The sequence below is a fragment of the Drosophila ananassae genome, chromosome 3L (assembly GCF_017639315.1).
Source record: "Drosophila ananassae strain 14024-0371.13 chromosome 3L, ASM1763931v2, whole genome shotgun sequence".
Classification (NCBI taxonomy): Eukaryota; Metazoa; Arthropoda; class Insecta; order Diptera; family Drosophilidae; genus Drosophila; species Drosophila ananassae.
This window is the reverse complement of record NC_057929.1, coordinates 10,148,724-10,171,992: the sequence shown is the minus strand read 5'-3', so window position 1 is coordinate 10,171,992 and position 23,269 is coordinate 10,148,724. Positions and strand designations below refer to the sequence as shown.

Sequence of the window (23,269 nt, the reverse complement as noted above, 5' to 3'; positions counted from 1 at the left end):
CTGCAATCAAAGGAATTTTTGGTTTATTTTTATGGCTGGAGCCCCATAAACAAATGTGGCTCCAGATAAAGAGCTTCTCGAGCGGCCCCCCAGCCGCCATCCGCCAGCACATTGCCCAGATAACCAGAATCTTGCGATGCCTCATCCCGTGTCGCTGACGTCAGAGTACTGCCGTGTAACTGCCGTGTCTGTCACCTACTGGCTGAGATTCATGAGATACAGATACATCCGAGTGATGCTGCTGCACCCATGAATGAAATATGCATCTACAGCTGCGGTTCGCACGCCCAAATATGTAAATTTTTCGGGGGGCACGTAATTATGTTGAGTGCTTCGATTTGGGCCAGTTAACCCATTTGGCCATTTGGATAGTGCCCCGGGGGGAGCGAAAAACCACGAGGCGCATGGATTAAGTGGCTCAACGGTTCATCTTCGACAGCAGCATCCACAATGCCAGCCAGCCCTAGGCCCCTCGGGGTACACCAGCATCATTCAAAAAGTATTTTGCAAACCGACGATTTCGGACCAGACCGAACCGAAAAAGGCCAAAAACAGAGATCCCAGAAAATTGGGAAAAGAGAAATTCTTGGAATGACGGCTCGGCTCTTTTTGGCCAGTTAAATTGTTGACTTGAAATGCTGACAGTGTGTCTGCCGGGGCATCTATGGATGGATAGATGGATGGATGGCTGGATGGATGGTTGGTCCGAACAAGATGATTACGATTTTTGAACAACATTTCAGCTGACAGCCGACGCACTTGTTGTTCAGTCTTTTGCTTTTTGGCCATTGTCCGGACTCCGGGCCACTACAGAAATTTCTTCTCTTCTCTATTTTTTTTTTGTGAAAAGCTGTATGTTGAAATTCTCTGAATGGGATTTGGTAGATAATTCGGGCTGTGCAACACCGTGATATGCAGTTCACAAACAATGCAGCAATTAAAAATGCATTTGGCAATGCATTTGAGGCCAAAATCCGTTTCTCGGCGGGAACAACAAACGTTTTGCATATCATTTAACTGTCGAGGTTGGTCAACTGAAATTGATTTCAAATCCAAGTGCATTGCCCAATGCATTATAGCCATAGCCAGTACATACTATCCATACAACTATATCTATAGGATAGCTACTACCCATGCTACGTTTATGCATCTGGCAGATAGATTTGTGCAATTTTCACACAATTGTTCGCGGCATTCGCATGGCATGTCGAATTAAGTTGTTACAGAAACTAATCTGATGATTAATTAGACAACAATTTGAGATGCAATTGGGTCGGCGTCGTCAAATGGGTCAACTCCATCCGGAGAACTGGCTAAAACGCGCCACTCAACCTGGAGTTATAGCCTAATGGCTATATTAATTATAGCTCATACACAGTGAGAAAAACTTGAGAGCAAAGTTCTATGAAAGAGAATGAGTTTCAGTGCAGTTTCTGATACAATTTTCTCGGTGTATCTCTCTGCCAATATTTGAAGGGAAACTATTTATCTGCCAGCGGGTGCTATCAGTGGTGGGCTAACGGTTTCACACTCTCCCTGGCCAGCTTTAATTGCCACACCACACACATAGATACACACACTATGAGATAGTTGCACTAAAAAAATGGTAAGCCGCAGGGCGCAGCCGCAACTGCCGATTCATTGGGAAATTAGTCAAAGCAATTCCACGCCAATGATGCGTTGCTCAGAGTCGGAGTCAGAGTTGGAGTTTCTTTTTGTGGTTAACTGAGCTGCCACCCTACAGGCCACCCTCCCCCCCTCTACGCCATCTCTCTGACTTGCAACAACAATCAAACAAGCTTAAATGAACGGAAGTCGACAGTGTAGACGCCAGTCGCTGCTTAATACTGTTAACCGATGCTGTCCAATTGGTTTTGGTTATCTGAGTTTTCTTATTTTCTTATTTTTTACTTGCTGGCTTTTGTTCGTTTTCAATTTACGGGTGAAATGTCTGTTATTTTTTCTATTTTTTTTTCGTTTGTAAAAGTTGTTTTCGCAGCCATGGCTAACAAGAAAATAATGGACAAAAAATCGAAAAAAAAAAAACGAAAAACGAAAAACAAACACACACAAAAAATCAATTGGATGACAGCGGAAGTGCAACTTGTTGCCATTTCTCACAGTCCAGGGGGTTGTTCCAGGGTTCGATTTCAAATCCAAACTAACTACAGTACTCCCTCGAGAGAGGTAAACTACAAAAAAAGAGAGTTTTTAATAATAAAGTGTTCTGAAGCATGCATTCAACCTTGCTGTCTTTTAACAACAAGCTCTCTGTTTTCGGCTGACATTGACACCTGTCCACCCGGTCACCTGGTCACCCCTAACCCCCCCACCATACACCTGATCCCTTTGCCCTGACATTTGTTCTTTCCGTTTTGTCGCTTGTCGTTTTTTTTTTTTCGTCATTTGCTTTGCGCATGAGTCGCATGTTTATCCGACTGCTTGGCATATCGCACGCTCCAGTGACCCACTAGCCACCACTGACACAGGACGCTCTCACAGACACAGGCACAGGCACAGAGACAGACACAAACACAGCGGCTAGAGCACTAAAATTTTTTCGGGACAAGGCTCAAAAGGGCTGCCCTTCGCCGTCGAGGTTGCGCTTCAACGGTTCGAGGTTCACTTATCGCCCTCGCGGTACGATCGTACATGCAACACAGCCAACATAAGCCAAAACAACAGCAACCAAAACACACACACTCTCCGTTCCTGAGCGCCACTCCGTGTGGTAGAGCTTACGACGCAGCGGCTGAAACGCGAATGAGAGGTGAACGCCAAGTCTGGCTTGAAGTTTCTGCTTTACCGTTCGTTGTCGCAGCCGTTCTCCCCAACACTCCGGGGCAGTTGTACTCTCAGCTCTCCCCCAATCTCTCTATTGTTGCTGCTCAACAGCTGTCACAAAAATTTAGCGGCAAAACTTTTGTTCTGCACTCTTTGCTTTTCTTTTTGGGGGGTAGAACTCGTTCCGAGGACGGGGTAGGACCGAGACTGGGCCTAGCTGAGCAAAAAACGGGTTCCGATTTCAAGTTCGGCGCGGGTCTAGGGCATGGAAAGTGCGACTGCAGATTTAACCCTGGAATGTTTTCTAAAAAAAGGCTAAAAGCTAGAGGTCCTACTGAGAGAACCTCTAATGAAACCTCTTAGTAAACAAGATAGTGTGTACTTAGGAGGTCCTTAGACAACAGAAATAATATTGTTTAAGACTTTTAGAAAAGATTCTTTAATAAGATATCAACTAGATAAAAAACCTCATCTATCAGTGGGTTAAGCCTCTAATTCTTGTCGCAAGTACTTAGCTTCTTTCTTCTTCTTGGCTCTTTCTTTCTTCTTACGCTCTCTCCCACTAAGCTCTCTTCCTGTCCGTCTTGGCGCGCTGAAACTTTTCCACTTAGCGCGACGTGTGCTAAAACGTTAATTTGCATGCATAAGGAAGCAATTGTAGTCGGGAGATTGCGGGAGAAAGATACAAAGAGTGGTGAGGGGGGGCTTAAGGGAAGACTGACCACTGGAGATTCGGTTACACAAGTTCAGCTAGAAGGAAGCCTCGCCAGAGTAGTGACAGACAGGTGGATAGACGGACCAAGACGTCGGGCTAAAAATAGTTTATGGGAGGGACGTCCAGCCGATGCGGGAAATACCCTACACTAAAAAAAATGATTGCGGGAGCGAAAGAGATATCGCGGCAGGGCTATAACGACTTGGGCCAGGCTTGTGTTTATGGCCCGCTTTGACCCAAACTGCGAGACACTCGGTACTTGGCTAGTTGTGGAGTAGGAAGCGTTTAACTGCTTTTGAAAGACATCTGATACATGGGCAAGACGAGCTTGCGGAGTTTATTTTTGTCTGCGTTTTCTTTTGGTTTTATGTACTTTTTGCCGGCACTCCCTCTCTCTCCATGTTCCCAAAAAACTAAAAAAAAAACAATGGCTGTTGGCCAGCAGCACATTGCACCTGACACACTCACCTGAGATGGTGGAACAACACAAAATACACCGAAAGAAATTAAATCTATTTAAAAGTAAGATGTGGTAAGATTTTTATTCAAAATTATAAAATATCATTTTAATATAATATATATTTTCTTTTTAGTGTATTTATGGTAAGCACTTTAGTTTTAATAACAATTTCGCACTCTTGTTAGTTCTGCTATCGATACGCTGCTAAAAAAAATAGTGGAAAAATGCGAATAATGATCCCCACCCGATGACTTTTCTTTTTAGTTTAAAATTCCTCGTCATCATCCCGCCAGATGGAATGTGAAGAACCTATGTTAACCGTTAAGATAATCATCAATGAAATGCGCGAATGGGTGAATGAGTGAATAAAAACATCCATAGGTCTGTTGGCCACCTCGCATGCCATTGTTTCTATCCCATAAGTTCGGTTGGTTTATGGCCAAAACGTGGATCCCATATCCCGCATCCCAAATCAAAGAAGTTTATTCAGTGGCCAATTAAATTTGCTGGCGCCCCGATCGGTGAAAGCCTTTCATCTACAAACACTTTCGTTGGCCAGAGTGGAGTGATCTATCGGCATCAATCATACGACAGAGATTAATTTTATGGAAATTGCCAAAACCATTGAGGCTGTGAGAACTGGAAATAGAAAATTTCGAATTCGATTTGGGTCGTTAATATTAATTTATTCGGTTGGTATAAGAAATTAATCAAAATAATTTTATACAAAATTCTTTTATGCTGGTTAATTTTGTATGATTAAGTGCTATTAAAAGGTAATTATAATTTCTTTAGTTTTAGATTTGAAAATTCACCCGCAAGCCATTGATATTTAAATCAGCTAAGCTTTAGAACTGGTCATAAACATGGCCGAAGCAACAAGTGGTTCCATATTTTCTAACACGAATCACCCTGCAGCTCGAATAGTCATCACATTAAAGTGTGGCCTACTTCCGGGCTGCACCAATTAATTGCACTCATAGTGGCGGATTTGATTCTGTAAATTTAATTTCACTTCTAACCACTAAATATTAATTATAAAAGGGGGCACGGTGCAACCAGGTCCTTGTTTGTACCTGCGCGATGGAGCAAGTCCCCCAAATAGAGAGCGTCCCAGCATCCACAGCATCCTGCCAGCTGTTTGCCGTGTGTGTGGAACGCAAGCGCCTCGCCTATAAAACGGACCGAGGCAATAGGATTCGCAGTAGTCCTGTTCAGCGATTCCTCCCCAAAGTCCTGGCACCGAGCTAACCGAATTCGCAGAAAACAGCAGCAGCAGTAGCAGCAGAAAAGGAGGGAACTTTCTGCAGTGCTGAGCAAATATTTAAAGTGCCCAAGTACGTGTGGAATGGCGTATAACGAGTTACCCAGTAACCAGTTACCAAGTTGCCAGTGCCGTGAATTATCCACCGAAAAAATCCTTTCTAATAAATGAATTCCGTTTCACTCTTTTGTTCCATTCACAAAAAACCTCTGACACACTCACGCACTCACGAACGGCATTTTAGCGCGCCAACGGAAGATCTCCGGCTGTATCCTGCATCCTGCGAGCTAAGTGAAGGCCCAAGTGTGCAGTAAGGGTAAGTAAAGAAGCTCAAGTTTTCGTCTCATTTGATTGCAATTAAAAGAAATTGCTTTAATTGCGAGTTGCCGAGCTCGAGTCCCCCAAGTAGGGACCTCGAACTCTTTCAAAAAGGATTCCCATTGCTGGGCGGTGGCATCAACAAGCTGCCAGACGCACTGAAATGCTCAAGAGGCGCGAACGTGTCAAAAGTCGGAAAGGGGCCACACACAGCAACAAAAACAAACACACAAGACAGTCAAAAACAAAAACCAGAAGATATATGAACGAAACTAAAATCCATAAATTGATTTTTCCGCTTGCAAAAAACGGAGAAGAACAACAGACAGAAGTGTTGCCCAGATCCGGGTCCAGGTGTCTTCAGGTTTTATACTTTTTTTTTCATGTTCATGTTACCCCAGTAGGTATTGCCGAACAGGAGGCCAAAGCCGAGTCAACCCCAAACCAAAGGCAGCTGCAGAGCTAGACAATTGCAAAACACAGACGCAGAGACATCGCTCCAGCAGCCCCTGTCCGTAAAACCGTAGCCGTAAACCCGCTAACCCCAGGTCCACCCGCTCCCCCGTCCATTAAGTCCAAAGCTCGGGAGGAAGATGTACGAGAACAGCAGCAGCCATGACTGCCTCTGCTGTATGAGTGTGTTGGTTCTGGTGTTGGTGTGTTGGCTTTCATGTGTCGGTGTGTGTCTGGCCCGCAGCCATTTTAGATGTGTGCGAGTTTCGCCTCCCCGTCTGTGTGGATTTGAGCTTGTGACGTAATGTTTGGAGGTTTTTGAGAATTGAGAATCGAGAACCGGAAGGGGAATGAAAATTATTGATTTGAGTTGTGGGCAGAAAGTAGGCCACTTCCTGGCGGCAGCACAAATGAATGCTAAACTTACCATTTGACCACAAAATGCACTCTCTGTGCACTCGAGTCGGGTTAATTATGACAAACTGGAGACATTCGCCCAGCGCAATTAAGCTGCTTTGTCCGGAGCCACTCGAGGGCCATTTGCTAGTTCTGTGCTGTGGGACTGGGTCTGGCCACCACCCCACTGTCCTAGGAGCTAGAAAAAAACCAAATCCGACCTTGTCCACCAACTCTGTGCAGTCCAATAAATAAGAGTCCGCCGAAAACTAACGAGCGATACATAAATAACCCGACCAACTGAGGAATAAGAGTCAACTGCATTAAATGCCAACTGCACAGTGAGAAATGAGCCAAAGGATAAGGCGGAAAGGACGAAAAGAATGCAACGACCGGACCACTGGCCACTGAAGTTAATTACAAATGTCCAATTAGGAAACTGACAAGGCCGGGATGGTGGTGTCCAGGACCGGAAGCCGTCTTTGATGCAATTAAAAACGCATCTGGCCACAGAGAACCGAACAAAACTGCACACTAATCGCAGATATTCCAAGCGAGAATTGCATAATTGAGGCCGAAATTCCTCCCCCCAACTTACCCCCTCCCCGGCAACCACAGCATGTGGCCGAGGTATGAAATAAAAAAAGGGTACAAGAACTGTTCCAGCTGCTGCGGCAAAAAGTTTTGGCCTGATAATAGGAAATTCACAGCGCGCGCTGGGAAGTATGCTACAACATTTTCGGTACTTTTCGGGAACTGCAAACGCAGAAGAAAAAGCGTCCTCCTCGCCCGCCCCGACCAGCCTCGTCATCAAGCCTATTCTTCTCTTTGTGATTTAGAACTTGGGCAATAAAATACAATTTATGGTAATTTATCTAGCTTACTCTTAAGCTCCCGTCGTCAATGGCACAAATTTTTTAATTAATAAATAAATGTTGCGGAAATTATATCGCAGTTTGTAGGCAGTCGGTGACTGGGGGGAAAAGTGTGCCCTATTGTGTGTGTGTCTGTACCTATATAATTACGCGATTTGCTGGGGATTAAGAGGGGTCTGACAAATGCTGCTCCTGGCCCCACCAAGGACGCATTAATGAGCCACCCACCGCCCTCCCGTCAACGGTGAGCCTACATTTACACAAAAGAGTCTGGATACCACTTATCCCTCAAACACAAAAACTCACACACTTTTTATGGGACCACAATCACAGTAGAGCTTGACTACCAAGAACTTGGCAGAAGTCTTTTTAAAATTGCATACCCAACTTGATTTACTTTCTTACAAAAGTTTTGGAATTCATAAACTTCTCATAACCAAAATGATAATTCTTCAAAAAAGTACCCACTGTAGCATCTTAATATGGTCCAATGAATTTTCTTCGCACTTACGCTTCATGGAAGCGTGAAAACGTATTCATTTCTGGGCCAATGCCTGCTGTCCTTCCCGTTTGGATTATGATTTGGTCCTTCGAATTTGATGAGCTTTGGCCACCAAATCGCCGCAAGGTGTGGGCCCCCAACGTTCAAATTGCGCGCATAAATATTTCCCTTTCCCTTGGATCCTTAGCCTAATTGGCGCGAGGATTACGTTCGCGTTTACATTTGCCTTTTGCGATCCATTGTGTCCTCCGGCCACTTGTCAGCTACAAATTGCATTTCGAATTCAGCGTCCAGCGAAAGTGAAATCAAGACAAAAGCCCGCCAGTGCTTAAATGCAATTGTTTCTAACATTCTCATTCGCAATCGCGTTCGCATGAGAAATGTTACAATCGCCCCTCGGGCATAGAGTTGCACATTTCTCAAGTGGACGGTAGGCGGTGGGTCGGTGGGGCTGGGTGACCACCCACCTAGGGTGGTTAGAGGATTTAAAAGGATTACGACCGTTACGGGGCGTGCAGTGAGAATCCATTAGTAGCGTATACGGTTGTTGATTCCGCCAAAGAGCTTGCTTCGCGCATTCGCGCCCTTTCCAAACAACACAGAGCCAAGAGCTCTGTTCTGGACTCGGAAAAGCCCGGCAAGGACCACGCCGAATGCTCCTTTCTCAGTTGGTCGTATCATTGGCTTGGCTTGGCTTTGCTTTGTTAGTAAATTGTAAGTTTAACAAAAAACAGATTGGCTTTGGCTTTTGGACACCTTTAGGAAATTTTAATACCTGGCTATTGTAACAGAAAAAGAAGGAAGGCAAGTTTGTTTTGGGCGGAGCTAGAGGTTTTTTATATCTATTTATATAAAATATGCAGATTTAATTATATTTCTAAAAATTTTAAAGTATTTTGCATTAAAAGTGGATGCCGCTAATGTAAAGGATGAACAGAAGCCCCCAGGAAATATGAAAAAAAATCGAAAAAATAATTTGTTCCTAGATTTTGATGCAGATTTGTGGAGAATCTCTCTACAAGTCGTTAAAGGTATTCCGCTCAAGAATCAGATGACTTTTGGCAAAGATATGGCCATCGCCGTGGGCCGAATATGGCTCCCCTTGCATTTTTCAAAATTTGAAGGGGACCCCCTAGGAAATATGAAAAAAAATCGAAAAAATAATTTGTGCCTAGATTTTGATGCAGATTTGTGGAGAATCTCTCTACAAGTCGTTAAAGGTATTCCGCTCAAGAATCAGATGACTTTTGGCAAAGATATGGCCATCGCCGTGGGCCGAATATGGCTCCCCTTGCATTTTTCAAAATTTGAAGGGGACCCCCTAGGAAATATGAAAAAAAATCGAAAAAATAATTTGTTCCTAGATTTTGATGCAGATTTGTGGAGAATCTTTCTACAAATCGTTTAAGGTATTCCGCTCAAGAATCAGATGACTTTTGGCAAAGATATGGACATCGCCGTCTGCCGAATATGGCTCCCCTTGCATTTTTCAAAATTTGAAGGGGACCCCCTAGGAAATTTGAGAAAAAATCGAAAAAATAATTTGTTCCTAGATTTTAATGCAGATTTGTGGAGAATCTCTCTACAAATTGTTTAAGGTATTCCGCTCAAGAATCAGATGACTTTTGGCAAAGATATGGCCATCGCCGTGGGCCGAATATGGCTCCCCTTGCATTTTTCAAAATTTGAAGGGGACCCCCTAGGAAATATGAAAAAAAAATCGAAAAAATAATTTGTGCCTAGATTTTGATGCAGATTTGTGGAGAATCTCTCTACAAGTCGTTAAAGGTATTCCGCTCAAGAATCAGATGACTTTTGGCAAAGATATGGCCATCGCCGTCTGCCGAATATGGCTCCCCTTGCATTTTTCAAAATTTGAAGGGGACCCCCTAGGAAATTTGAGAAAAAATCGAAAAAATAATTTGTTCCTAGATTTTAATGCAGATTTGTGGAGAATCTCTCTACAAATTGTTTAAGGTATTCCGCTCAAGAATCAGATGACTTTTGGCAAAGATATGGACATCGCCGTGGGCGAATATGGCTCCCCTTGCATTTTTCAAAATTTGAAGGGGACCCCCTAGGCAATTTGAGAAAAAATCGTAAAAATAATTTGTTCCTAGATTTTGATGCAGATTTGTGGAGAATCTCTCTACAAATTGTTTAAGGTATTCCGCTCAAGAATCAGATGACTTTTGGCAAAGATATGGACATCGCCGTGGGCGAATATGGCTCCCCTTGCATTTTTCAAAATTTGAAGGGGACCCCCTAGGAAATTTGAGAAAAAATCGTAAAAATAATTTGTTCCTAGATTTTGATGCAGATTTGTGGAGAATCTCTCTACAAATCGTTTAAGGTATTCCGCTCAAAAACCAAATGATTTTTGGCAAAGATATGGCCACCGCCGTGGGCCTTGTATGAAACAACTACGAATATTTATAGATATAGCTGTCTCTGTGGATCATATTGTCCCTTCTGTGAATTATTTAAAACTTTTGAAAGGAACCCTTTAAGAGTTCACTATAAATAAAAAAAAAAATATAAAATTTTTAAATTTCAGTGCAGTTTTTATTCAAATGCATGCAAGACAATTAAAAGTTTAATCGTATTATCAGTCTGAGAAATTATTCCTCCGAGTATTACTGACTATTCTAGGCCTGGGGAAACCCCTGAGTTGCATATAAACATTGATAAGATTGAAAAAAGCGAAACGTGACCGCCACTCAAAATGTCATTAGAATATCAATTGGAAATCATCCGATTTGTGGGATTTACTGACCCGCAACACGAGTTACTGCCGGTTAATAATAATAATGCTGCTCCAATACTTTAATCTCTAATAACAACTTTAATGCTTATCGGTTTTTTGAACTACCTTGTCATTATCGGAAGGGGGACTGGGACTAAAAACAGATGACAGTCGAGCGAAATGTTCGCAGTGGCAAAGTACAAATCGCAGATAGGTATTTAAGCAAGTCACTATTACATATTATAGACTGAAAAAAAACGAACATATTAGGAGAATTTAATATAAATCTAGAGAATATATAGAGTCTATTTAGTAGACAATGAATTATTTTAGAAAATAAAGTTATTAATATTTAAAATGGGTATTTAATATTAAATCAAAACCATTTTTCTCAAGTGCAAAGGTCGGTGCCAGCCACTTGAAGCCATTGAAGGCACTATCTGGCTCAAAGCTCCTTCAAATCGCAGCCCGGCCGTGTCTGTGCTGATATTTGCATTATAAATAATAAAACATAATAATTTGCCTTAATCGAATAATGACCCCCAGCCGGCCGGAGCGATGGCGTCGCCACCACGCTGGGGGCACTGTCGGATCCATTGGATCCGTCGTCGTCTGGAATACGACGAAACACGGCACACCACCAACCAGGTCCACGTCCACATCCACGTCCCGGAAAGTGGAAGTTCCCGCCGGCAAATTATTCAATAAAAACCGCAAAAGCAGCAAAATGAAAAGAGTGGTGGTTGGAGTGGGGGTGGGTGTGGGTGTGGGAGGTGTCCCACAAATACACGTGCGAGGTGAAAGGTGGAGCAAAAAGGGGACAAAGCAATAAAGGAGAGGGGAAACACTAAGCAAATAAACACAATTTTAAAATGGATAGCAAATGCAATTGTGTTTTAGGTACAGTAGGACAACTTTATAACGGAAGTCAATAGTCATTTTTTGACAAGAAAAGTTAGTAGTTAGAAAATAAAAATAATTGAATTTCGAGTACTTAATCATTTATCATTTAATCAAATTTTCATCTAAGTTTATGGAGATTTCTATGTAAAAACTAAACTTTTAAGAAACCGTTAAAAAATCATAACTTTCCTTTTAAATTTTTATATTTTACAAAAAAAAACTAATATGATTTGTGGTTTTGGAATGTTAAATTAGGCAGTCTTCGCCGTAAGCTGATTCACAACAGCTGGACTTGATTCGGGGGGCGATTCCAGAACTGAGGTTCCCGCATGGGACCCGTGCTCGGTCGATCCCGAAACAGTGCCCCCCAAAAGTCGAACAACAGCAAGAGCTGGACGGCATTCGCCGCTGGTTGTCGCGCAAAACGTGTTTCAATATTTGTCACTCGTTTCGGTTTCGGTGATAATGAATCAAATCCACGTAATAATTAACGATGGCTGTATAATACTCTGTTGCGGCTTATATATTAAAAGTCAAAGGCGGTAAGCTCTCATAAAACAATCACTCTCAAGTATCATTTAATCAGAATGGCTTTTAATCGTGAAGACCCTTGGAGGTGAGTGTATGTGGTTTACTTTGTATGTGCCACTAACATCAAATCAGCTGTTTGCAATAATAGCAATAATAAAAGCAACAACTAGAGCCAGCCAGCTACCCAGCCAGCCCGCCAGACGAAACCCGAAAGCGTTTTGCAAATCAACATTGCTGTTTATGACAGAGAGTTGAGCGGTTTGCGGAATCAGTTTCAGTGCCGCTGTGTCCGTTCGCGATTGCGTGCTCCGAACAGAGAAAAGGTCTTCTCTCTACGGTTCTCCGGATATTTTTTTTTAGAAAACTTGGAACCACCTTAAAGACCTTTTTGCACCACACAAAGCCGCAGAGCTATAGAGCCGCAGCACCAGCACCACTCAGTGCTCCCACTCAGTGATTGTAAATCCAAAACGTGCTGCCCAAAAGTGAGTGAAGACTATAAATGTTGCAACTTTAAAGTCTATTTTGGCATCAAAAAAAGTATGTAGTAGTGACTCTGTGTAAATCCCAATCGAAATTTTACGACGTGCGTGTTTTTAGTGGGTGGTTCGCCGAGGCGGTGGGGTTGAGAGGGCGGTTGAAGGCAATTTCCGATTTCAGCCAGTTTGGGAAGTTATTTACGTTGATTTAACCCGTTAGCCAAACTGCACTCTGAAAAATAGTTCAGGAAATAACATTAAAAGCAAATAAACGTCTTGATTAATTTTTATAAATATTTTTCCGGTGATTTCCCCTAAAAACAATTCTCTTTAAATACATTAAAATTCATTAATCCTTAATCTGTGGATTTAATTAAAGTGTTTTAATCTGAAAGCGTTTTAAACCGTGTTTTGTTCCATATTTATGACACAGATGTTTTGCTAAGAATTCAATAAGCTGATAAAAATATAAGAGAGGCATTACAATCAACAATTACACAATCATTTAGTTTGTGAGAGTGGAAATACTTAATACTTGAAAAATAATATTATTTTCTCAGTGGAGTTGGTGTCTCGAATCGGTCTTATCGCAATATTCACGCTCATCGAGTACAAGGAAAATATATTTTGTAGAACCTGCTCCCTTTACGAGTATTTATCTTGGCGAAGACCACCTCCCCGTCAAAATGTTGAGCAACTGCTGGCCACAATCTTGAGTATTTCTAAAATAAATATAAGAAATACCGCTTGAGAGAAATCCCATGGAATGGATGGTTATTAAACTTCGAAACCTTGAATTATTAAATCAAAGCCCATTAAAGAAATCATCCAGCTCGCACTAACGAGATTTAAATCAATTGGTTAGTTAGATCTAATTAGCGAAAATTGAGCCAATGACGAAAAAACAACACGAAATGTCATTTGGGGGAAAAAAAACAATTTCATTTCCATGTGAATTAACCAATTTCGGCTAATGGCTTCAAGCCAACATGCCAACAAAATGCTATGCGTTTTTCGCACGTGCCAAATGAGCGAAAACGCGTCCAAATGCAAAACGGAATTTCGAAATCAGAATCCGAAATTCCAATTCGGCAATCCACTCAATTTATTTGGGCGGCAAATGCAGTCAAAGCCAGTCATCTGGCGCTGATTGCATTTTTCGCCACAAACCCCAAAGCCAGCGACAGAGCTGAGTGCGCTCTAAACCTAAAAAAAAATCCGAAATCTGAAATACAAAAATCCCCAAAAGCTAAATCCCAGACTTCTGACAGTATACGGAGCAACAAGTGGCCGTGAGGGTGAATTCTGTGCTTAAATTTGATTCAATGGCTTTATTAAAGGCAATGGAAGAGCGCCCAGCCGCAAATTGCAATGTCACAACAGCAGATGGAAATTTTCGTGTAATCATCCCAGTCAACAAGCTAATTAAAGCGTATTAATATCGGTTATTATGCCTCTTTGGTTTACTCGAAACCACTTAACATGATCCACAATAATTTTGTTAAAAGCAAAAAAACATACATTTTATTTTAAAAGCCTTGTTAAGAGGTATCTGTTCACTCGCTTAATTATATATCAAGACTACTAATCGGATTAGGCTTTCAAATCACGAATAAGTGTTTTTATTATCATTGGAAAAGTTACACAAAAAGAATTATAATTATTTATGTAAATAGTAATTGATGGAGTTGTAAAACGGGTCTAGTGCTTAAATAGTTAAATATTTATTGTATTCAGCTGGCTTAGATCATTTACCTTGAAGCCCTTAACTTTATTATCCAAGTTCAAGGTACTACTTGGGAAATTTACATCAATTGACAAACGACCCTGAACTAAACGTGAACAATGAGGTCTTACACTTCAAGATCCAAAGAAATATGAATTATGTACATATATGCTTTGTGGTTAACCAACTCTGAAGTCAGTTTATTATTTTTGTATTTTCCAGTTAAAAATATCAACACAAACTGAGATTGAAACCACCATCGAATTTTAACGACACCACCGATCCCGGCAATCGCCAAAAGCACAGCCGCCCAACAATTTATACGGATTCCCACATCAGGTAGATCCACCTGTAATCCACCCCCCACCACTACTAACCTTTGGATGGATCTGAAGCACAGCGCCAGTGGTGCTGTCGAAAGCACTGAATCCTACATAGCAACCAGCAAATCCACAGACATGATCACTCCCAAGGATAAGGAGGAGCAACGGGCCAAGGCAGGTGCAGCTAGTGCTCCAGCTGAAGGTAAGATCTTCTTGCTATGAATTCCAAGAAAAAACTTTTTGATAAGAAGGTAGATATGCTAACTTTTTAGGCCATAAAAATAATAGTAATTGCTTAATCTAGGCCACTTGAAAATGTCAATGGCTCTTTTAATACATCATCAAAACTTTTGTTGATATGAGGACTATTTAATAATTTCTTTTGATATGGATTTGAATCAAATATGAGTTTAACTGATTATACATATACCGATTTCCCAAAATGCCATACCTTCCCATGAAAGACAGGCTGTAAGCCATGTTAATACTAAAAACACATGCATAGTTTACGTTTCAGTTACTTTACATTTGTATCTGCCTCCGCACATGCACTCTGCATGTCAGACATGGCCAACAACCACTTTGCCCCAAACGGCACCTCAAGGTAGGCAATAGTGCTGGGAGCGCCCAGATGGGTGCTTGTGGCAAGGGATGAGTGTGTGGCAGGCAAGGCACATTGGTGTGCATTTGTATGCAACAACCATCAAACCCAACCGAATGCGCTTCGCAAAAGCCTGCCAAAGCCGCAGCCGCACATTCACTTAAATGCATAGCCACCTGCATTTACATATACATAAGCAAATGCATGTTTATTGTGTGTTTGTGCTGACATCCATGTGTGTTTAAACTAAAAACAAAAACTAAAAATGCATAGCCATAAAAAACGGCATCAAAGGGTTTTGTTTTTTCAATGCCATGCAAGCCAAAAAGTTGTCAGGCAGCGCCGCTTAGTGACGTCGCTGCAGAATTGGCGCAAATTGGAACAAAAAACTACAAAAATCGGATGTTTATAAATAGAAGTAAAGCTTTAATGCCAAACCAATGAATGCCATACAGTTGAATGCGTTTAAATAAGTCATTTTAATTTAGGAATTATTTACACTTGCTGGTCACTTGCATTCAACGGCTATGTTTGCAAATATTTGTTTCTGTTTCCCAGGGACATTTTAACAACTCCCTGTAGGAAGGACTTGATGGCAGAGGTGGATAATAAAATGGCACAAGTGCACTCATATATCTTTAAAGCTAGTTTTCCACTTCATTTGCCCGTGGATGTGCTCATTTCAATTCAATTTGTCAGGTTAGGATGCAAATTGAGGGATTTTGGAATTCCAGTGGCTTTCGAAAGCAATGCACGTCTTTGTTTTCGTCACGAATGTCATTAATCTATGTGTCCTTTGAGTATCGATTGGTATTTAAGGTCATTTTGTGGTAGTTTTTATATTTGAATTAAAAAAGGTTTAAACAATACTGGTTAAAGTTAAACTTTTACCATTCATTGCCAACAGTGCGTATGATTGATAAATGCAGCCATTTTATTACTCATACGCACTGTGTACAAGTAGCCATTTTTATTACTCATACGCACTGTGTGCAAGCAGATCGTTTTATTTCTCATATGCAGTAGATGTTTTACATCACATTTTTTATTAATAAATAGTAATATTTTAAAATATTAAAACTATCTGTTACTAAGCAGAAACTGTTGTGACTTGCACGGATTTGAACAAAATCCGAAAGTAACTGCCAACTGTTTACCCTTTTAAGCTTTCTTGTCAAAATCTGTAAAATATTAGCCATTGTCAGTCGAAGCTTTCGATTTTCGTCCTTGAGGGCAACCTGAAGCCATTACTGACTAAACAGCCAGGATGGAAGAAACGTATTACTATGATAATAATGGGCGGTGGGTTGTAGCTATTTGCATGAATATCAGCCGGGACAGAGTCTTATCCTTAAGTAAGTAGTCAGTAGTGTTACAGCAAGTAAGTCTGCCCCCTAATCCAGTTAATCCCTGGCAGCAACATGGGGGTCATGAAGCCCTGGGACCAAGATTGGGATTGGAACCACAGCTCAGCCGTTCCATGAGCCGTTCTGAAGTGGCTTTTTATATATTTTTTTTCTTCAGCAAGCGACTCTCACCTGGCTTGGCATTCTATTTTCTATTTACAGGCTACAAAGTCTACGCCCGACGCTGGGCGGTGCTCTTTCTCTTTGTGTTCTATTCAGCCTCGAATTCCATGCAGTGGATACAATACACCATCATCAACAACATAATAACACGGTAAGCGAACGCACTTCTGCGAGGTGTAGTCGAGCAGTTTGTGGGTCCAGAATCTGTGCATTCCATTTAATTAAAAGTTTTCATAAAGCTCATTAAACAGTCAGAACTTTGTGGGGTTTTGGGGGCCGGGAGAGCTACTTAAATGAATGGGCATGCATAAATTAACTGAATTTTCACAGTGGGCTTCTCTAATGGTGGCTGTTCTTTATTTTTCAGCTACTACGGCATCAGCGAAAAGTGGGTGGACTGGACGTCCATGATTTATATGATCCTGTATATACCACTCATATTCCCTGGTAGTTGGTTTTTGGATAAAGCGGTAAGTTATATAACTAGGAACTACACTATAGCCCTGTCTCAGTCTTAGTTTTGGGAAAATAAATCTTTTCCTTCCATTGTTCTATTCTCTGTGTCATTAACAGGGACTCCGCATAACCGCCCTGGTCGGAGTGGTGGGCACTTGTGTGGGCGCCTGGATTAAGGTCTTTTCGGTGGACCCGTCGCTCTTCTACGTGGGCTTCATTGGCCAGGCGATCGTGGCTCTGTCCCAGGTGTGCATCCTTTCGCTACCGGCCCGGCTGGCGGCCGTTTGGTTTGGTCTGGATCAGGTGTCCTCGGCCACCAGCGTGGGAGTGTTTGGTAACCAGGTAAGTGGGCTCGTGCCGCATCACGTATACGGCACGTTGTAAGCGGGTTATTGATGGGCAATCTGAGCGAGGCACAAAATGCAATTGCCATGTAAGCCTTTTGCTACGACATTGTCTTGTGAGTTAGTGAGCCGTTGAATTTGCATTAACACGGAAAAGGCCGAGATGGCTGAATGGAGCCGGTTGATTGACGCTGGGAATGGCCATGCCCACTTCCGTTTAGGCGGAAGTGGTTCGCTCTGACATTTTGCCTTTGCCTTGAATGGCCGTGCCCTGTGCTCCATATGACCAGGCCCGGAGGCAATCATGAAATTGGCAAAAAGATTCCGGAACCCAACTGCACTGCAAGTTAAACAAAACTGACAACGGCAGGGTATACGCCTCCGGGCCCCAGGGCTCGGTTGCCGGTCCCATGCACCCCCACCACCGCCTTCTGTTTCCACCGAACGATTCTCCCATGCTAATGCATGCGGAAGAGTCTTTGAGTGGAATCAATTTGGCGCACTGCATCCACATCTCGGCCTCCCAGAGGTCAGGTGTTCTCAATTTATTCAGAAGCGGCAAACAAACGAAATGACCTCTTTGAAATTCGCCAGCGCTTAAGTGATTGCCTGGCTACTGGGCAGTGAACACTGGACACTAGACACTGAATACCTTGGCTGCTCCTCCACAAAGACCATCTCTCCTCGGACAATTGAAATGTCACTGGGGCGTGCAGGTGAGGCAGACCAGTGGCATGTATTATCTGCTTGCCACTAGAAAGTGTTGCAGGCTCGAAATCAAATTCTCTAATCTCTATTCTGTCGAAAGAATTTGCATAGAAATTTCTGTCTAAATGAAAAACCACAAAACCATAAACTAATAAAGAGACACTCCATAGTATAGTCCTTAGTGTGTGCCTCAACTTTAATAAATATTGACTTTAAGTAAGAAAAACATTGATGTAACTGGAAGACAACCTAAATTGCCGATGTAGACTGGAACAAAAAGTGACTGCAACGATGGCTGTGGACAGGGTTATGGGCTTAAACACCGCAAAACAATTAGGCCGCTTGCTTAGCCATTAGCCAACAGTGTCAGGTGCGGCTGTGATGAATGACAATGGCAGCGGAAAGTGGCAAGGAGAGGCCAGGCGAGGGGCAAAAAGGTTATGGGGCGTAAGAGGCGGAAGGGATGTAGAGCAGTTTGCTTTTAATGTTGATTTACGAGCGCATCGGGAAGCAGTCTCACCGGTTGGTTGCAACTGCAAATATGTGGCCCGAACATCCATACATCCATCCACCCATCCACCAGCCCAGACACACACATCCACCCAGCACGTTGCATCCTAAGCGCATATGTGTGAGCGGGGATTGTCATATTTGCCTTTCACTCGAGTGCAGCTGAAAAGGCTTATAATTTCCTGCTTGTCACAGGTAGAGGAAGTCACAATGGGATGCGACGTTGTGGGGCTACGTGATGACGACTGAGATGGGGACAGAGTGGGTCAAGTGCTCCTGTCTGCACGGAGAAAAACAAAGGAGCGTCTCTGGGAAGTAGCTTGTTATTGCACCTCATAATAATAGCAAATAATTGATGTGAATAGGAGGCGAGGAGAACTCCTAACAGTGCTCTAAGGACTTGCCAGAATGCAAATGTCGAATTGGCCCAAAGGCCAGGCTTAAAGCCATCTGGGGTAATCTCTTGTCGAAATGCCAAGCCGAACTTGTCCCTAAAAAAAAATAGATATGTGTATATATATAGAGAGACGCGCACACAAGCCTTCATAAAAAACCCAGCGGGTGGCACCTAGATGGCCCACATACCGAGTGTGACATTGAAAGAGACCACCCACCCACCAACCCACCCGCTCCTCCTTGGCTCAATCGCCTTGGCTGCCTTATCTGGCAAGGACGACGCACCACACGCTTTTCGGAAGCACCTCGTCCCGCTCCAGGCCCGCTATCCTCATCCTGCTCTGATTCCTGACTGCCAGCGCTGAGCCATTCTGAAGCGGATTTGGCGAAGGAGCATTGTTGCCAGAGTGCTGAGCAAACACTGTTTCTTTCCCCTATTTTTTACACGTTTTTATGCACGACGTTTTTTTGTTTTTTCTCTTACTTTTTTCTCTATTTTCTTTTTTTTTTGTGATGGTCATGTAAACACGGCCGGAACAAGTTGTGCCGCCAAGTCGAAAATAACATTCTCCAGCGGCCATTTCAGCCGTGAAGCACGCGACTCAGGGCCAAATAACGATTCCGACCTTAACTGAGACCAAGGCTCAGACGCTCGATTTTGAGCCCGTCTCCAGTCGGTTCAAATATTTATTCTTGATACCGTAGAGAGGCTCAGACTGCAGCCGAGTGCCGAGTCCCACTCGAATGTCCTTTTGCGTTGTCTCTTCATAAAAACCCAAATAGCCGGAACAAAGGAAAAGCGGAAAGGAAACCGGGCGGGTAATGGGAATGGAGATGAGCTCCTGGCATCTGCCTGGTTTATGGCCAGACTCTTGAATACATTTATGCAAATTGCTGCAATTCTATGAATTTCTTCATGCTTATATATTGCATGGATATTTTAAAATCGCATTTTGGTTTTTACTCGATTATAGCCGTTCCGTTGCGAGCTTCATTGCCGAATCAAGCGGAATTATTCAAATTTATTTGGGCCAATAAAAAACAAAATGAATCCTTGGAATTTATTGGATCATATTTTCCAGAGATACGGTGTATATCTGGCAATAAGTTTTATTTATCATCAGAGAAGAGAACTGCTTAAATTTTAACTCCGGAAAATAGGTATTTTCAGGCGGGATGAACTCCAAAGTGATTATTCAAGATAATCTTAATCTGTTGAGTGGATTGTGTTGGCCGAAGTCTTATTTCTCTTGGCCAAATAAAGACTGCACACCGACGCCGGAATTGATTCTGTTTGTATTCCCAATCTCAGGTCCAGGCCACCTGCAACCTGGCTGTCTGTATCTCTTCTGTTTGGTCATGACACTGTCAGAGGTTTTCATTTAATGGCGGCGAGGAATCAGTTTCCCCAACTCCCAGGCCACCCACAGGACCTCCAAGCACTCCCTACCAACTCAACCCACTTTCCAACCCATTCCTTTGTTTGCGAAAACGAAAAGTTATTACCAAAAAGGGAGCCAAGCTTGGGCATAGTTTATTGTGTGTGAACCATGGTTGATATTTCCTTTGTTTGCTGAAATTGAAAACAATTGGAACTCGCAAACAGCTGATTATTTACAATGGGAAAAGTATTTAAATTTAATTCAAACAAAGGCTAGTCTTTTCACGGCTTCAAGAGTAAAAAATTTCCTCAGAAGGACCTACATTTTTGTGAAAATGCAATTTATCTCAATTTGGGTTCCACGTAAATAAAAATAAAAACATCCTTTATGGTCCAATTTATTTTCCTGACTGTCAAATGTCACTTTGTCTTAAATACGGCAACTGCCACTAAACCCGATTTATAGAGGCCCTGCAAAAAAATATGGTGGCAGTAACTGGATTAATTCAACTGAAGGATACTCTTTCTAAAAATATTTAACCTGAAAAATGAATGGTTTAAAATTGGACAAGCCCATAATCGAGGGCGGAATAAAAAATTGTGTAAACAAAAAAATTACTTCCTAACCATTACACAACCCACCGTGATACCCTTTAACCCTTTTGTGAAAAAAATCAAGGAAAAATAACTAAAAATTGCATGGCTCAACTTTTGTGCACTCGCGTGTGCAGGCCAACAAATAAAAAAAAATAGAATCCTCCGCCTGTCACAGCCGAGCCGGGGGTGTACACAGTACGGAGATTTCTGTTCCGTAGAATAGCGTCACAAACTTTGACGAAAACAAAAACACAACTGCAAAGCCGTAACTGCTGCAGGAATATAGGAGGATCTACCAGCAGGCCCACTATAAATCAATTTCACAGTTGCAGCGTAAATAACACCAGACAGGGGGTGGGTCAGGAGACGGACGGATGTCCGGAAGTGGTACAGAAATGCTAGCGGATTCAGAGGCATAATAGGAACCGGAACCGGATACAGATTTCGCTTTGAGCAAGTTTTATACAATTCCGAACTCTTGCATTCTTCCAGCTGGGCGTAGCCGTCGGCTTTGTGTTGCCACCCATGCTGGTGCCGAATTCCCCGGAACTGGAGACAGTGGGCAATGATCTAAGGCTGATGTTCTACATGGTGGCCGGTCTCACCAGTGTCCTGCTCGTCCTGATGGTTTTCTGTAAGTGAATGGCTAAGAAGGGCCGATTACCAGGCAATATCACATCACTTTCGTTTACAGTCTTCCAGGACAGGCCACCCACTCCGCCCTCCGCCGCCCAGGAGGCGGCTCAGATATTGGAGGCCTCCGATGCCGAGCAGGTCAGCTTCATGCACTCATTGAGGAATCTGTTGACCAATAGGAACTTCATCCTGCTGCTCCTTTCGTACGGCATCAATGTGGGTGTGTTCTACGCCATCTCCACGCTCCTGAATCCGGTAGGAAAATCTGATTAATGGCCGGTTAATGGACGCTAACGGCTGGGATTTGTTTTTTTTTTGTTTTTTGCAGGTGGTTCTCAAGTATTATCCTGGCCACGAGGTGGACGCCGGACGTATTGGCCTCAGCATCGTGCTGGCCGGCATGCTGGGCTCTGTGGTGTCCGGCATTGTCCTGGATAAGTCGCACAAGTTCAAGTAAGTAGAAGTAAACCAATCAACAGCTGAAGGGCTTTTTCGAAACACGGTCCAAACTCATTACGCATACGCCGTGTGCGCCGCTTGAGAAACTTTCCGAACGGCCGTTGGAGAACTTGTAATTAATTGGAGGGGGTGGTGGCACTCGATGGTAAATGAACGGTACTCAACGGTTTCCCCAACTCTCTGTTTTCCATCTTCTCCAGGGAAACCACATTGGCGGTGTATGCTCTGTCCATGGTAGGCATGTGGATCTTTACCTTTACCTTGGACGCGGGCCACATCGCGGTTGTCTATCTCACGGCATCGCTGCTGGGGTGAGTGTTTTATATTTATTTTTATAATTACAGGAAACTTATACTTAAGGACTTCCGTGATTCCTTAGATTCTTTATGACGGGATACTTGCCAGTGGGCTTTGAGTTCGGGGCCGAGCTTACCTTCCCAGAGCCAGAGGGCACTTCCTCTGGCCTACTGAACGCCTCCGCCCAGACCTTTGGCATCTGCTTCACGCTCTTCTACTCGGAGCTGTTCTCCGAATTTGGCGACATTGCCGCCAACGTAACCATGGCTATAATGCTGATCGTGGGCACGATCATAACGGCCATCACACAGTCGGATCTAAGGCGCCAGAACGCCCAGGTGACGGTTAAAGGGGATGCTGGTAATCCGTAAATGTACGGAAGACACACACCTGGAACACTAGTTCAGTCGCCTGGACCTGGGACTGTCTTTTATGTATAGTATTCTGCGCATATCGTTTTACTGTTTAATTTATTCAATTGTTTATTGTACATTTCGTTGTAGCCTTAAGTGTTGAATTTTAAAATGTTCATTAAAGGTGCATAGCAAAAGAAACCACACACACGAACACACAAACACAACTATTAGTAAACTTAGGCAATTATTTTTTAAATTTTTATACATTGGCCATGTTTAAGGTATAGTGCATAGGTTTTATGAATATAAATTATGCAACTCGAAGACTTGCATCAAAATTCAGCTTTATCTTTCCGTTGCCGCTGCACCCAGAACACACCTCACCTACAGACAAGTATTACAGAGAGAAAAAAAAATGGAAAAAGGAATTATCCTCCAGTATTATAGCCCCCAAATTATTCTAGCGAATGTTGAAAATTTCATTGATTAGCGGAATATCCAAAATGAGTTTGAAGCAGTTACGC

At 42.7% G+C, this 23,269-nt stretch overlaps 2 protein-coding genes across 21 annotated transcripts in view; one reads left to right on the top strand and one right to left on the bottom strand.

The window, feature by feature from the left end:
* The window catches only part of LOC6496030 (mucin-17), a 30,600-nt gene extending 27,829 nt beyond the window's left edge, over positions 1 to 2,771 (bottom strand). For 13 of the 18 annotated variants that reach the window (XM_044715392.1, XM_032451379.2, XM_032451384.2 and 10 more), the window contains exon 1: positions 2,702 to 2,770. The gene's annotated coding sequence lies outside the window, so the exon portion shown is untranslated. Of the gene's footprint in view, positions 1 to 2,701 lie in introns of all 18 variants that reach the window. The other 5 variants (XM_032451395.2, XM_014908128.3, XM_014908129.3 and 2 more) reach the window with 5 other exon arrangements.
* A 2,379-nt stretch (positions 2,772 to 5,150) lies between these two features.
* LOC6494570 (feline leukemia virus subgroup C receptor-related protein 2) lies at positions 5,151 to 22,943 on the top strand. 3 transcript variants are annotated; one of them, XM_014907368.3, is made up of 11 exons: positions 5,151 to 5,296; positions 5,468 to 5,539; positions 14,375 to 14,677; positions 16,645 to 16,756; positions 16,973 to 17,075; positions 17,179 to 17,403; positions 21,490 to 21,631; positions 21,692 to 21,888; positions 21,962 to 22,086; positions 22,293 to 22,403; positions 22,472 to 22,943. In XM_014907368.3, exons 3-11 carry the CDS (start codon positions 14,536 to 14,538, stop codon positions 22,758 to 22,760), a joined length of 1,446 nt encoding a protein of 481 aa, XP_014762854.1. In that variant the 5' UTR covers positions 5,151 to 5,296; positions 5,468 to 5,539; positions 14,375 to 14,535; the 3' UTR covers positions 22,761 to 22,943. The 3 variants fall into 3 exon arrangements, with proteins under 3 accessions (XP_014762854.1, XP_014762853.1, XP_001960081.1); XM_014907367.3 differs by lacking the exons at positions 5,151 to 5,296; positions 5,468 to 5,539 and adding an exon at positions 12,152 to 12,432; XM_001960045.4 differs by lacking the exons at positions 5,151 to 5,296; positions 5,468 to 5,539 and adding an exon at positions 12,152 to 12,487.
* The last annotated feature ends 326 nt before the right edge of the window (positions 22,944 to 23,269 follow it).